This window comes from Mus caroli, chromosome 11 (genome assembly GCF_900094665.2).
Source record: "Mus caroli chromosome 11, CAROLI_EIJ_v1.1, whole genome shotgun sequence".
Classification (NCBI taxonomy): domain Eukaryota; kingdom Metazoa; phylum Chordata; class Mammalia; order Rodentia; family Muridae; genus Mus; species Mus caroli.
Window position 1 is genome coordinate 8,258,781 of NC_034580.1, and position 14,582 is coordinate 8,273,362.

Below are 14,582 nucleotides of genomic sequence, written 5' to 3' on the forward strand. Positions count from 1 at the left end.
AGCAGGGTCCTGATTAAAACTGTGATCAACAACTTTGTGGTCCATGCTTCCTGTCAGCATCAAACAAACCAACATCTTTTCAGATAACTTGTGCAATTTTGTGTGACAGGAAAAAAAAAAAAAGGTGCACCGTCTTTCCCTTGCTCTGGAGTGCTAACCTCAGAACAGAGAAGAAAAACTCAAACTCATGGGTTTCCAGCCCATTCTTCTGTGGTGGCTCGCCACGTAAGCATGCGCCATGTTAGCGTGCATGCAGCCTACCAGCTCTCCTCGGAGCTGCTGAGCCAAAAACTATATGGTAATTTCATCTCAATATATTGAAAGTTGAAAATGATAACTATATTTGGGCAACCATAAGGAGTATTTTCAAGAATAGAGAAGGCTTTTTTTTTTTAAATGCAAGTAGAATTAATGCAAAAGTGTTACAGGTTGTTAGACCCCTTAGGTCTTAAGCCTTCAGACCTTGTATCAATAAAATGTTTAATCTTATGAAGCAGCAGCAGAAAGCAGAGTGTATTGGCATCACTTTGAGAAGAGCTTTGTCTGTGCGTCGTGCTTCAGATCAAACCGAAGCACATGCTCTACCACCAAATTACACCCTAAGACCAGCTTGCTGACATCTTACAACTCTATTCTTAATATTGAGATGTCAGCAGCGTTAGATTTATGATGTCCTGTTATCAGACACTACTTGGGAAGTACAGTATTTAGCCATCTCAGTATGCTCCTGGTCAAAGGCCAGATAGACTTCCCTCTCCAGAATATAAGAAGTTTGTTAAGATATTTCTCCTCTTAATTAGTTCTTCAGTTCAATGTTAAGATAAGAATTTGAGATTTACTTCTTCATGTAAGCATATATATTCACATAACACATTTTTGTGTGTGAGCTGTGAGAGTGCCAGGGCAGGAAGTCATGTTAATTTTGAGCCGGCCAATCACAGTTTTGAAATGTTTTGGTAAGTCAAGTGCTCATAATGGTAAGATCGCACATTCTAAGACACATTTTCATTAAGCCTGAGGAGTGGGCAAAGCCCAGCATTACCTCCTGTCCAAGCAGTGGGTGAGGTTTTCAGGATGGGAAAAAAATGACAGTGGGAGATGTTCTGAAACATGAGAAATGTTTTTATGTTTTTCATGTCTATCTGCTTATAAAGATGAGTTCATAGTAATACTATCTCTTTTTCTTTCTCTCTTCCCCTCAGTTGTATCTTTCTGGAACAAATGGTTGGTTGAGCCTCAAGTCTCCGCCCAACAACAACCAAACTGTTCTGGGCCAATATCGCCACCTTGTGGTCAGGCTTGAGAACTGACCTACAGGCTTCCTTCTGGAAGTTAAAACAAACTTTTGGCCTCCTCTGCCATCTTTATCCCATTTTGAGTCCCTAGATACCCCCAAAAAATTTAAATATGCCTTAAAATTCTTCTTTCTTAATAAGTTTTCATTTTCTGTTATATTTCCATCTCTGACTTCATTGTATTTGAAGGCTAAAACATCAAATAAGATTATTTCTAAAATAGGCTTGATTAGGTAGAAACCTTATTATTTTAACTATTTTTAAATGATATTAAGTCATGCAATTTGTTCTAAATAATGCTTACAATTTGTTCTGGATTTTAGACAAGGTGCCATGTTGTTCAGGATAGCTTCAAGTTTCCCAGGGAGTTAATGGAGGGTGGCCTGGTTCCTCCTAATCCCTTGTCTCTGCCTCCCACCACACTGCTGGCTCCTTTAGAGGAAATAAAAAACACCAATCTGCACATACATATGTGTCTCAGGTCTTCACCTATTATCACAACTAAATCAAAATATACCTTATATATTTAATAACTTTGCTTATTAGCTACAGTTATTGTAAAGATGCATCTTTACACTTGCATCTGCCTTTTTCCATTTAAAATATTGAACATTTTCTTTACCTGACATAAAACCAGGCTAGAATGACAACTTCAGAATTATTTTCCAATGGGAAAATCACATTATACATTCTGAAATACTACTTTTCTAGTAAATATTAAGATGCAAGGGGAATAACAATGTAGACATCAAATCTGTGACCCAGAGCCTACCCTGCACATTACACCTCTGCATTAAAAATGTTCAGTTGTTCACAAGGGTACAGCACACTTGGCAGCCAAGTCAGGCCTCCTGGTTCCTGCTGGCCTGAGTTCCTTCACTTCTCCAGAGTCTTTCATTCTAACCTTTTCCTAGATGCGAGAGGCCTTGCCACACTCGGGTCAGGAGGGACATTCTCTTAGGACAGCAGGGTGACTATGCTGGTGTGCCTCTAAAATACATAGTGAGAGGGTTTTTTGTTTTCTCCATTTTAAGTAACAACTGAGAAGCAAGGTAGCTTTTATAAGGGGTTTGAAAATATCATGTTAACATAAGCCATGTTTTGTAAACACTCAAATTGGCCTCATCCATTATCTGTCAGTATCTGGAAGAGTAGGTTGAATCCAGAGCTTTGGGGGGACAGGGGGAATATTCACAAGACTCCATTCATGTTTTATATTTAATCAACTCAGTGAAGCACTTCATCAAACTCCCCGTTGTTCTCAGTAGTAGACTAGGGATAGAGCTTACAAAGTATGTGTGAGTCTATTCCTTATATGTAGCATCTCACTGAAGGAATGCCACAGCTAAACAGTTCTAGACAGAGTCCCTTGTTGTCATGGACAACCTTTTTGGTTGAATAGAAATCTGTCAGATTCCTTATTTAGCAAGCACCCTCTTTGCATTTATCCCCAGAGATATGAGGGCCTTCCCCATGTTTGTATAGAAACCCTTCACATAGCAGGAATCTTAAATTCCTCATGCTGACAGTGTAACCTGTTTTTTTGCCAAATCATCTTCTCTCTGGTCACTCATCTCCGTTAGACCTCACAGACCTCCCAAGTCAAAACATGGCTGGGAGTGTCTGCATCACAGCCACAAGTCCCAGCTCAGCAAGATGTGTGTACAGCCTGCTGCGTCCCCACTGCTTACACCCACAGGCATCTGCAGACACTGTATCTTCTTTCTCAAAAACATAAACTTTCAGTCTTTAACTTTCTGACTACTGGTCATCCTTCCTGTACTATCCAGAAGGCAGAAATGCCAAAGCCCTGCCTTCAGGTGCCCTAGTCACCCTAGTGATAGGCCCTCGGTGGCTTTTAGGAAGCCAGTAGCCTAGAAAGCAGCACCCATCACCTGATTCATAACCTGCTTCCTCCTGACTCTCCACTCTCCCTCATTTTGCAAGCAGCCTGCTAGAGGAGAGCTGCTCCTGGTATGAGAAGCCTGAATGTTACTGCCCATGCACCCTGCTGTCCTGGCCTTCTCTGGGAAGCACCCACATAGGCATTAGTGGCATGTGCCAAGAAATGCCCCCAGAGGATTGCACATGAACTCTGATGTTTTTATTCATACAGAAAAATGCTTACAGCTGGCATGTTCTTCTCTGCCCTGCATGCAGTGTGCTCAGGAAAGCAGGATCACAGCCTCCTTTACCTCAGTGGAGTCCAGTGGAGTCAGGAACATGCTAAGGGGATCATCCCAACACATGTTCTTCCACAAGGTGATTTTTACCCAGCTGCGGATGCTTCCGGTTCATACACTTTGCTGCAGTTCTGTGTCTTAGCTGTCATGGCTAAGAACTTGCCACACGAGCTATGATTTTCTTCATGGAATCTTTTACTACCTAGTTTCACTTAGAGAGAGAGAGAGAGAGAGAGAGAGAGAGAGAGAGAGAATTGAAAAATAACCAGAGGTTGAGATTTTTGTAGTTTTACCGTGCTAACATAGTCTATGGTCTGTTGCTACAACAAAGATTCCACAGACTAGTTAGCATATAAACAATGTAAGTTCATTTAGCTTGTAATTGTGGGGGATAAGAAGCTGGGTGTGGTGTTCTACATCTGGTAAGGGACTTAAGTGGCTAGATAGGACATTGCTCTAGCACAGGCCTGTCTTCCTCTTAGTCAGCTTTGCATTGCTAAGTGAAAACCCAAAGCAAGGGGTTCACAGAGAAACGTGTATTTGGTTAGGCTCTAGAGGTTCCAGGCAAACCAGCAGGGAAGGCTTTGGTGAGAGTGGCCAATGATAGTGATGGGAGCATGTGTCAGAGCCAATCACACATCAAAAGTTGGGAAGTAGAAAGGACCAACGGGGACAATAGAGTCCCACAGTCTTTTTGAGGGGACATCACTAGCCATCTAAGGACTTCCCACCAGGTCCCACCTCAGAACAAATTCTCACCCTGAATGAGCCTTTGGGAAGTGTTTTTCCAAACCATAGCCATGTGAGTGCAGATACTGGTGAATTTTAATCTACCCAAAGATAACCTAAGAATCGCTACTTCAGAGTCCAGTGTCACTAATCACCACTCTGTGAACCGCAGACCTTTCCTCTCTTGCCACATGGATAGGATCTGGCCTCTGAGGGAAGTAAGGACTGCTGATTTGCAAAGTTTCGGATCAGAGTCTTGTAGGGAAAAGCTTTTAGAGAATTCCCCATTACAAAATTTCTCAGTGTTGTCCTGGATATGTGCGGAATTCAGCCTCAGAGTTCATTCTCACTTCCAGGACCTCAGAGCCCATGCTCCAGTTTGTACGTCTCATGCCATTACTAAGCCAGTAAGTCTTTTCTGCAAAGAGCTAATAGGATAATATTGGCAGTAAGTAGGCACTGGAGGCCTCTGTGCGGAGACCTCCCAGATCTAGAGCTAGCAAGTTGCTAGCTCTGTGACCATAGCAAGTTCTTTGACTGAACCTCTACCACTACAAACTATAGGATGGTAATGGTGTGCCCCTTTTGAGTTGTTGTGAGGTTAAATGGCAAGTGCCATTAAAGTACCAGAGGTCTAGGACAAGGTAAGTACAGTAAGCACTGTCGAGGTCAGGCAGAGCCTTGGTGGATGTCACTTGCTGTGCCCCAGTCGACTGTTCCTTTCCTCGGTCCTCTCAGCTGCCCCGGGCTGGCCATGGCTATGAAAGCTCCTGTATTTACAGATGAGGAATGAGGCACAGAGAAGTCAGATGACCTGCATAAAACCACTGCGCCTTTAAATAAAGGTGCCACGCCTCCAGGCCAGCCATTTTTCTCTTGGTGTCAGAATCTCAAATGTCCCAGTCAAGAGAAATTTGGGAAATAAGATTCTCTCTCAGGCCGTGAAGCAGGTGGGCTCCTTTAACTCAATATTCTCCATTGTAAAGTGACCTTAGATTCCCCTCCAGGGTCGATTTAAACACACAGCTGAATTCACCCCAGAATTTGGGAACCAGAAGGGTTGGGGAAACCCAGAAGAGCACACTTCAGACATCCTCTATGGCCATGTCCTGGCTGCTGCTCTGGGACCAAACTTTGAGAATCCTTGACCAAAAGTGCTCCTCAGAAGTTATGTCAAATAGAGGCTGGAGATACAGATCAATGGTTAATAGTAATTGACTGTCTTGCAGAGGACCCAGATTTAGTTCTAAGCACCCGCATTTGGTGGTTCACAAAAGCCTGAAGCTCTAGTCCCACAAAGCTGCACACAGTGCACATACATACGAGCAGACACTCCCACATACACACAAATGAAAAGCAAATGCCTGCTTCTTAATTATGTTAGTCACCTCACTGGTTATTTTACTTAGAGCAGCCCATACCTCCCTAACTCTTATGCACCTATAAAAAGCACTGTGAGAAATTATGACTACAGTTTCCACTGGCCATTGCATGTGGGATTCATCACTGTACCATTAGTGTTTCAGGGGCATGTTTATACAATGTGTTGTATTTTCTTTTAAAATAAGTAGGCGAATAACAAAACTACATGACTTGTGCTGGGACTCCAGCAGAGTCAATAGCGGTGTTTATTTGTTAACCTACAAGCATCTTCCTCTTTGAAAGACTGTTACCTGTTGCATTCATAAACTATTCCAGCTAACCTCTTAGCAAATGAAGGAGATGTGAGGACACCTCCACCCTAGGACACAGGCTGAGGTATGCTGCTATAAGATAAAAAAGAAAGCCAATTGCTAAGAAAACGGAACTTGGACAAGGGAGTTGGAATCAGAGGTCCAAACAGCAAAGAGCTGTTCCAAATTTATTGTGCATATGCATAAGAAAATACTCACCCGTTCAGACCTGCATCTGTCCCTGCATCCCTAAGTGCATCCCGTAGGTACCATCCACACTCTCTGGAAGCTTGGTGCATGCACCAGTCAGACTGCCCGCCTTGAGGTACAGGCTCAAAACTGCTTAGAAGCTCCAACTGTCTATTTGATGCCTTGTTGCTGCTGTGTTGCTATCTTGTGACTTGTTTTTGCAGTGACACTGAGCGGCCTCCTGTGTTGTCTCTTTCAGCCAGTAATGTTAAAGTAGAGTCTCAGAGTGATGAAGAGAATGGGCGTGCCTGTGAAATGAATGGGGAAGAATGTGCAGAGGATTTACGAATGCTTGATGCCTCGGGAGAGAAAATGAATGGCTCCCACAGGGACCAAGGCAGCTCGGCTTTGTCAGGAGTTGGAGGCATTCGACTTCCTAACGGAAAACTAAAGTGTGATATCTGTGGGATCGTTTGCATCGGGCCCAATGTGCTCATGGTTCACAAAAGAAGTCATACTGGTAAGGCCTGGGAGTTTTCCCTTGAGTGTCTCCTGAGGTCCTGTGGGGGCTGAAGGAGCAAAATGTACTGTCAAGGGCTGGGGATGCAACTTAGTATTGTAGAGCACCTACCTAGCACGCACAGTCCCTAAGTTCAAAGTGCAGAGGAGGGTGGGAAAAGGAATGTGGTCTTGAAGCAAGTTCCCCATGGACTAGCAGGGCGGCAGTTACTTATAAATAGCTCCCAAGTTGTACTGAGGCACAGCTTTCTTATTCTGGGGCAGTGTTTGAAAGGTCTTCTCGGCATGTACATAATCAACCCTTTGAACGAAAGAAAAAGCTAACAGCATGTGTGTGTCAGCTTCTGAGACTATGATAGTATACTCGATAGAAAAAAGAAAAAGAAAAATCCCAGCCACAGTGCTGACTCTCATGTCCAAAGTGTCCATCCTTCACAAGACAAGATCAGAAGCTAGAGACACACCAAAACTGACTTCACAAATTTCCCATTGAGAAACTACAGAGAATACTTGTTTTAATCTTGTTAACACTTGGGATTCTCTATTCTGAGGCATTAGTGAATCATTAGTGAGGCATTAGCCTAGCAGCAAAACAGTTTTTTTGGAAAGGGTGTGGGTCAGCATAAAGTGGTTCACCCTCCAGTCTGAGTCTCTGAGTCAGCTGGCCCTATTGCCACAAGTTTTCATCCCAGAGCAGTAGGGGACTTTCTGCCAAACTCCTATTACGGTAGAAGGTTTGCACAAGGCTTTAAGAGAATAAGAGAATGCAATAGTCTATTCAAAACTAAGAAAATGTTCAAGAGCCATGCCTACCCCTGCCACTGGCACTGTGGGAAGCCTAACCAGCTTCAATCGGCTATTCTACTCCTGTTCCACATGTATATGAACAGTCAGCTCCTTGTTCAACGTAACTGTTACTCCACCATCACTAAGGACACTAAAGAGGCTTCCTAGAACCATCAGTGGTGTTCAGGACAATTGTTTGCATGGTATAAGGTTTCTTTGAGGACAAAACTAAAGAGAAACATTACTCTTCTTTCCATAGAAGTTTCTTGAAAGGTAGATATTATAACCTGGCAAATTCACCCAACTCTTACAGCCACAGAAAGCTCACATGTAAAACGTAGAGAGCCTGGGCTATCACTACCCATATACTGGCTTCTTTGGGGCATGAGAAGGCTGGCATCTGCTACTGCAGTGTCCAGGAGGGAGAAAAACAAGCACAGATGAATGATAGCGCATTTTACTAGATTATCTCAGGAAGCTGAGGAAGATGGCTTGGAAATGACAGCCTTGTCTGTTTCTTACATGGGACTCAACAAGTGTGTGTTATCCAAAGAGGAATCAGGAGCTAGAACAGGTATAGAGCAGTAGTGTCATCACCAAGGAATGAAGGCGTTTCCAAGGTTGGGTTTTATATATGGACAGAAGCAGTTTCTAAAATTATATATTCCATGTATAGTATATGTACAAATGATTTATAAGATGATACTTAAATAAATGTTTGTCTTCAACAAAAGTTTAGCTCTAAAATTAGGCAAATTTGGCTTTTCTTAGAGGAGCCTTTAGTTCTCAAGTCACTCGTAGAAATAGACCTGACATACCCAGCCCTGAGAAATCAAATGTGAAGGTAGCCTTGCTCTTGCCTTCTGTGAGGCAGAAGAAATTAACATGGAGAACCCTGTGACAGTTGCTCAACCAGTCTACGGCCTGTAGCAAACCACTGCTGATAGAGAGCAAACCTCTGACTGTACAGTAAAAATCCCCTTAGATATTTGACAAATGAATCAAATTCTAGTGTAGTAAATTGCTAACATATGACTGCCTGCCTTGATTTTAAAAAAGAAGAAGAAGAAAAATTACATGTAATGATTAAACCTGCTATCAACAGATCTGGGAGGGTACCTGATATTTGCTACATACTTCCCTCAACAAATAGTGACTAAGTATCATACCTACCCCAATATGCTAAGCTCTTCAATTATGGAACAGATAGCTTACAGAAAGAGGAAACAGGAAGAGACTACACACACGCACGCGTGCACTCATACACAAAGTTTGGTCATTGCCAACTCCACAGTATATCTTTGTATATGTGAATATACAAATCCCCAGGTAGAAGTAAAAACCCCATTTAGCCAACTAGGTTTGACTAGCTAGACAGAGCAGACGGGTTTTCTCTTCCAGGTCTGGGTGGGATGTGTCAGCAAAGTTTTGGGCTCTGCATTCCTACAATAACAGCAGGTAGTGAGAATACTAACCCTCCACCCCACCCCTGTGAAAGGAGCCGTGAATCACTTGGAATCTTGAGAACATGCAGGTCCTAATTCAGACTCTGGGAGAATCTGGAGAGCCAGCATTCCTATGAAGTCCTCAAGAACGCTGGGCATGGAAGCTAGAGCACAATAAGCCTCCGGGTACATGCTGCTGAGGACAGGACAATAAGCAGAGCCATCTCTGTGGCCTATGAGGAACTGATGTAGGATGTGCTGCCCCAGTGGACAAGCCAGGATGTGCACCAGAGCCTCTCTCTCTTCTTCCCATTGCCCATGACCCAGTCAACCAGGCTCATGACTTGCAGCCCCTTTCTAGTAAACAAAGATCTCAGGGGCATAGCCCGGCTTCTACTCCTCTCACTGGGTGGCATTCCACTGCTGCCATTTTCTAAATGGCTTGTGGGCACCGGTGTGTCACTTCCCCTTGGGTGCTCCATTGGTTTCATGTTTGATTCAAGTGTCACAACCCCAGGGTAGCCACCAACAGCTCAGGGTGCATCTGAGGATCACCCTGGGGTGGTAGGGAGCTGCAGAAGGGCAGCGGGGCCCCACCTGTAACATCATTATTCTGAATAGCAAAGACTAGGAAGTGGCCTGAGCAGAACAAAGAGGCTGGCTTCCTGTGGTCTCCTGCCTAGCAGGTGCTACCACAGGCGTGGTAGTTACACATCTATTCTTGTATGCCAGGCTTTTTTTTAAATCTACCTTCTGCAGACAGGCCCTCGGATGTTCTACCAGGTTTTTTTTCTTTTTTTTTAAGAAGATATTCTTTATTACCCAAGTAACAGGTCGCAAACATTGTGAGAGACTAAAAAGTGTGGAGTTCCTGGGATGGAAATTAAATTCAGAATTTGCAGTACCTAATGTCTCATCCCAGTTAAATGTAGGTGGATACAAGCTTAAAGGACCTTAACTTAGCTATAGGCTGTTGTCCTCCAGGAAACAGGTCATGGCCCCTGTCAACAGAAACAGACATGGGCAGTGTCCCATGATCAAGATCTTCGAACACACCCACTTATGTGTAACACCTGCGTTGAGTGAAATACCATATGGTCCATTTTAGAAATGTGGTCTTTAAGACTCCCCACCATGGGCTGTACATTCATGCCCACCCAATCAGTTGGAAATCAGTAGATTTACAGTAACTCTGCCTTACCTTGCTTTGTAGCAAGGCTTGTGACACCAGGCAAGTAGTTCCCATGGAGAGATTTGAATCAAGTGAGAAGGCAGGTTTCAGTCCCCAAAGAATGCCCACCTTCCCTTCCTGTAGAAGAACGATGTGCTTTGAATTATCAAATTCAAAGAAATTGATAATTCAAAGGCATTACCAGTCCTGTCTGCCTCCCAATGACCAGAACAGTAGCTCGAATCACATCAGGGAGACACCTGGAGCACCTCCCAGCTCAGAAAGGGGTCATTCATTCAGCTGCTAAGCAAGTGACTTTGCCCACTTGGATCACCAGGAGTGTCTTCTGAACCTGTTCCATGTGCTTTCCCATGCAGCCTGAGGGCCCAGCCCTCTCTGAGTAGCAGCTACAGTGTTAGGCACGTTCTCCTTCCCCAGCTGGATCTTCCTGCATACACTGCTTACTTTTCTTGTTTCCACTCATCCAGTTGGAGCTGAGCACTTTGTGAACACAGTGTCCTGAGTGCTGAGTGTGCACTTGGGTTTCCCAGACGTGGTGACGGTTAGTGAGGCTTCTCAATGCTAACACCTACAGTTATCATTCTCCATCCTCCTTGACTTTAAACAGTGTCTTCACGTTCACCTGGGTCTAATCCAGACAGGAATTTTGGGAAACGTTGAATACTTACTGGTTAGTATCAAGAAGCCTCTGACTGGCCATTAAATACCATTGTAAATTAATTCTAACTTTTGTGTTTGCAATGCCCAGTGAAAAAGACCTAGAGGTGATTCGGAAATCCGGGCACCAGTATGCACATTAAAGCTTAACCTGGCACAGGTTTTAACAGCACCACCTGTGATAAAAACTCTCTGCTGCCCCTCCATTTCCATGTTGGAGAAATGTTAATTGGGTATTTTTAACACATTGTTCACCCTTAAGAGAAATGTGTCTCGGGACATGGGATTCATACATAATGATCATTTAAATGAAGCATCTGTTCTTCAAAGGCAGCGTTTATAAGGAACATAATGGGCACACCATTCCTGAGAGTTAAAGGCTGAGTTAGTGTCCACCCAGCAGGACAGTCACACACTCTTTACTCACAGGTAGCTCCTGCAACCATCTCCAGAGCCAGGGTGTAAGCCAAAGCTCTTGGGCACAGAGTGCAGGAGCCCTGGGCTGTCTCAGTCACAAACCAAGAAACCTCCTTGGAAACGCCTTCAATGGCAGCAAGATCTGTACCTGGAACATGACTTGTCTACTGTGGACACAAAAATGAATTCGAAGGATCTCCGAGTTGTGAGGAAAGGGAAAGGCAGGAAGTCTCAGGCAACTCACTGCGCTGCCTGCCGAGCGCGGGAGCCAGGGGTTCCCTCTGGAGGACGGCTGTCCTGTCCCTGAACTTCTCTTTTATTCAGTCTTGCTCCAGTCTCTCCCTCTCATGCTCACACTTTCTCTGTCTGTCTCTCTCCTGATTTGCCTGCTTAGGGACAGACAGGTAATGGAGAAGAAATTGAAAGGGAAAATACAGGGAAAATGTAAATGAAAAGAAGTTATTATAACTGTTATAATGAAGTGCCTTTCATTTAAATATAAGAATGTAACGCTGAAATGAACTTGTGATCCTGAAATGCATTTTTAATGAGTTTCCTTTTTATTTTGCTGCTTCAGTGGCATATTTTAAAGACCCTTTGAAAAAAGCCACATTAAAAACCCCACCAAATGCCACAACACGCAAAATTGGATATTGGTTTATTCCAAAACTGCTGATCAGGAAGAGTGACTCTTCATCACAAAATGTTGCAGTCACTTTATTTAAATGAGTTTGAATTTGCATTGTGATGTGCCATTCTGATTTAGGGAAAAAAAATTAGATTTTCAGATCAAATTGACCCAGCCAGTGAAGCGTTAAGCAGCTGGCAGGTTTAGTCTGAAAGCCTCATGTTCTATCAAACCTGCAGCCGGTGGAAGTCACCAAGCCCAAAGGAAACAACTTTCTCGAGGCCGCCCTCCTGAGCAGCTCTCTCTCAGTGCTTACCAGGCTACCCTCTTCCCTTCTTGCCCAGGTGAACGGCCTTTCCAGTGCAACCAGTGTGGGGCCTCCTTTACCCAGAAAGGCAACCTCCTGCGGCACATCAAGCTGCACTCGGGTGAGAAGCCCTTCAAATGCCATCTTTGCAACTATGCCTGCCGCCGGAGGGACGCCCTCACCGGCCACCTGAGGACGCACTCCGGTATGTTCACTGAGCATGGCAGGGATGCCATGTAGGGACCCAGATCATGTGTTCCATGTTCCCAGCCACTGTCCTTCCAATCCACCCAGTCCACAACCCTCTGGGGTGTTGGCCTCCTATGCGGTAATCACTTACTCCTACTGAACCAGAGGAAATGGGTGGAGGGGCGGTGCACACATGGAAACCCTGCCTCCTTGGTGTGTTTTAGAAGAGCTTTCCCCTCCAACCATGTCAGGTAAGTGGGTATTTTTCTGAAGTATACTACTCATGCCCTTAACTTTCCAAACACATCCTTTTACATCTATTGCTGTGTCACTCATATCAGTGGCTTATGTGGAATATATTGACTAGCAGTAATAAACATAATTATTTTCCTTGCAGAGAGATAGGTTGGTCAGAATATAACCCTGTCAGCCCAGGGCACACTGCCCCAGCCAGAGAGTAACTCCCAGGCTGGAAACCAACAGAGGCTTTGATGGGACTAATCAGTCTAGAGTTGTCAGCAAACTGCAGACAGGAAAATTTCCCTGTAAGGATGGTCCAGATACTCTAGAGTCTCAGAAGACCATCTATATAAATGCTGGACCGTTGTCAGAATGTTCCCAACCTGTCACACAGACTCATCATCTGCCTCCTGGGTGGCTTCTTATCCAGTAGCCCCACAAGCCTCCAGGTCTGAGATATAGGAATTTTGTCCAGCAACTATGTGCTATGTTTGCTTGCAATCTAGTATTTGTAGCACACATATGTTGCTTCCATTCTGCACTGCCGTGTGGTATCGTATGCTACACTGGCTTTAGGAGCTCTAGGTTGATGGGCCTTGCCCCTGCCCTCCAAGAGTGCCCTGTCATAACAAGCCGTCACTCTGTCCTTGCTCAGTGACAGAAAGGTCCTCAGTTTATCTCCCCAAACAAGACAGATTCATCCCAAGTTATCCATCTCTTTGCCCCATATTTCCTAAGCCCCTCACCAGCATCCTCTGTGTGTGTGGCACGGTAGAGTCCTGAGGGTCCTGCAGGAGCAGAAAGAAAAGACAGTCTGTCCTATTTGGAGGATCTGTAGAGATTCCCACAGCAGGAGGGCTACAGGGAGTGGTCAGCTCAAGCTAAGTTTGCTTTAGAGGAACTCTGAACCAATGAGAGCAGAGGTTACTGCAGTGCATATTTTAACAGGTGGTATCCAGAGCTGGGCTTTCTGGTTAGTGGTCAGATATAGAGAAGAAAAGAAGCTAAGGCTATGTGTCATCTCCCCTGTACTCTACTTCCCTGCCTGACTGGCAGTGAACAGTCAGGAGACTCCTAAAAGTGTGCGGCAGAAAGTTAAGACTTGGGCGAGTTCCTTGGCACTGCCAAGAAAGGTGGTGCCCTCCGTTGAGGAGCTGCCCTCTCAGGCAGCGTGTGGGTCAGAGAACATGTCAAGAGACAGACACCTCCTTGTCTTAGGTAGGGCACTACCTCAGACCTGGGAGGCGTTTTCTACAAGGAATGAGGAGAACCAAAGGCTTCCTGGGATGGAGGTAACACTGTCTGTGTGTAGATGCTCCACAAGGTGAAGGCACTGCAAGGCAGGGAGTGACATACAGACCTGGGTAGGTGGCAGGTGACTTCGGAGAAAGTCACATAAACACAGTAGGAAGGTACCATGCACTCAGATTGGCAGCAAGCACGACTTCCCAAGCCAATGGAAAATTCCAAGACCCACTTTTAGGCTGATACCAGTCACAGCACTATCACCCTTTAATTACTGGTTTACAGTATAAGTCTTTCCTGCATGTCCATCCTTCAACTTAAGATAGCAAGACAACATCTTGTGAAATCAGGGCTGAGTTTTGCAATTTGCCTACATGTTGGTCATTGCATTTAAGGCATGATGGTATCCTCCTCTCGATGGGGCTAATGATTTGAATAGTTATTTAAAACAGACAGAGGGCTCCTGACAGTTATTTCTGCCACAGAGTCACCAATGAGCTGGTAAAGATGTCCACCAGAGACCTGGGGCGTGGGTGACTCCATTGTCTGAAAATGTACTTAACAAACACAGCTCTGGGAGAAAAGAAACACTGTGTTTCCTTCTTCAAAGCAATTTTACCAAAATGACAGGACTTCAGCCTTTGTCTGCAAAGTCCAGGGTGTTATATTTTCTTAATGAATGGCCACGCCCACATTCCATTAAAAGCTAGGGTCAACCATAGCTTTCCCTAGCATCCTGTGGTGGTCTGAGGTTCTAGACTCTACTGTGATAATGGAATTTGTGCTGGTATCAGGGTTGGTACTCTTTTGGAAACTACAAACTTTGTTAGAGACAGTTTGGTTCTCGTGTTCTAGCATTAAAGTCAATCGTATACTAAGAAAAATCAG

At 44.5% G+C, this 14,582-nt stretch overlaps 1 protein-coding gene across 10 annotated transcripts in view; it reads left to right on the forward strand.

The window, feature by feature from the left end:
* The window catches only part of Ikzf1 (IKAROS family zinc finger 1), an 89,096-nt gene that overhangs the window by 57,428 nt on the left and 17,086 nt on the right, over positions 1 to 14,582 (forward strand). For 7 of the 10 annotated variants that reach the window (XM_029483814.1, XM_029483813.1, XM_029483815.1 and 4 more), the window contains exons 4-5: positions 6,329 to 6,589; positions 12,058 to 12,225. In XM_029483814.1, the coding sequence (XP_029339674.1) occupies positions 6,329 to 6,589; positions 12,058 to 12,225 (429 nt within the window). The remainder of the gene's footprint in view (positions 1 to 6,328; positions 6,590 to 12,057; positions 12,226 to 14,582) is intronic. The other 3 variants (XM_029483816.1, XM_021176152.1, XM_021176153.1) reach the window with 1 other exon arrangement.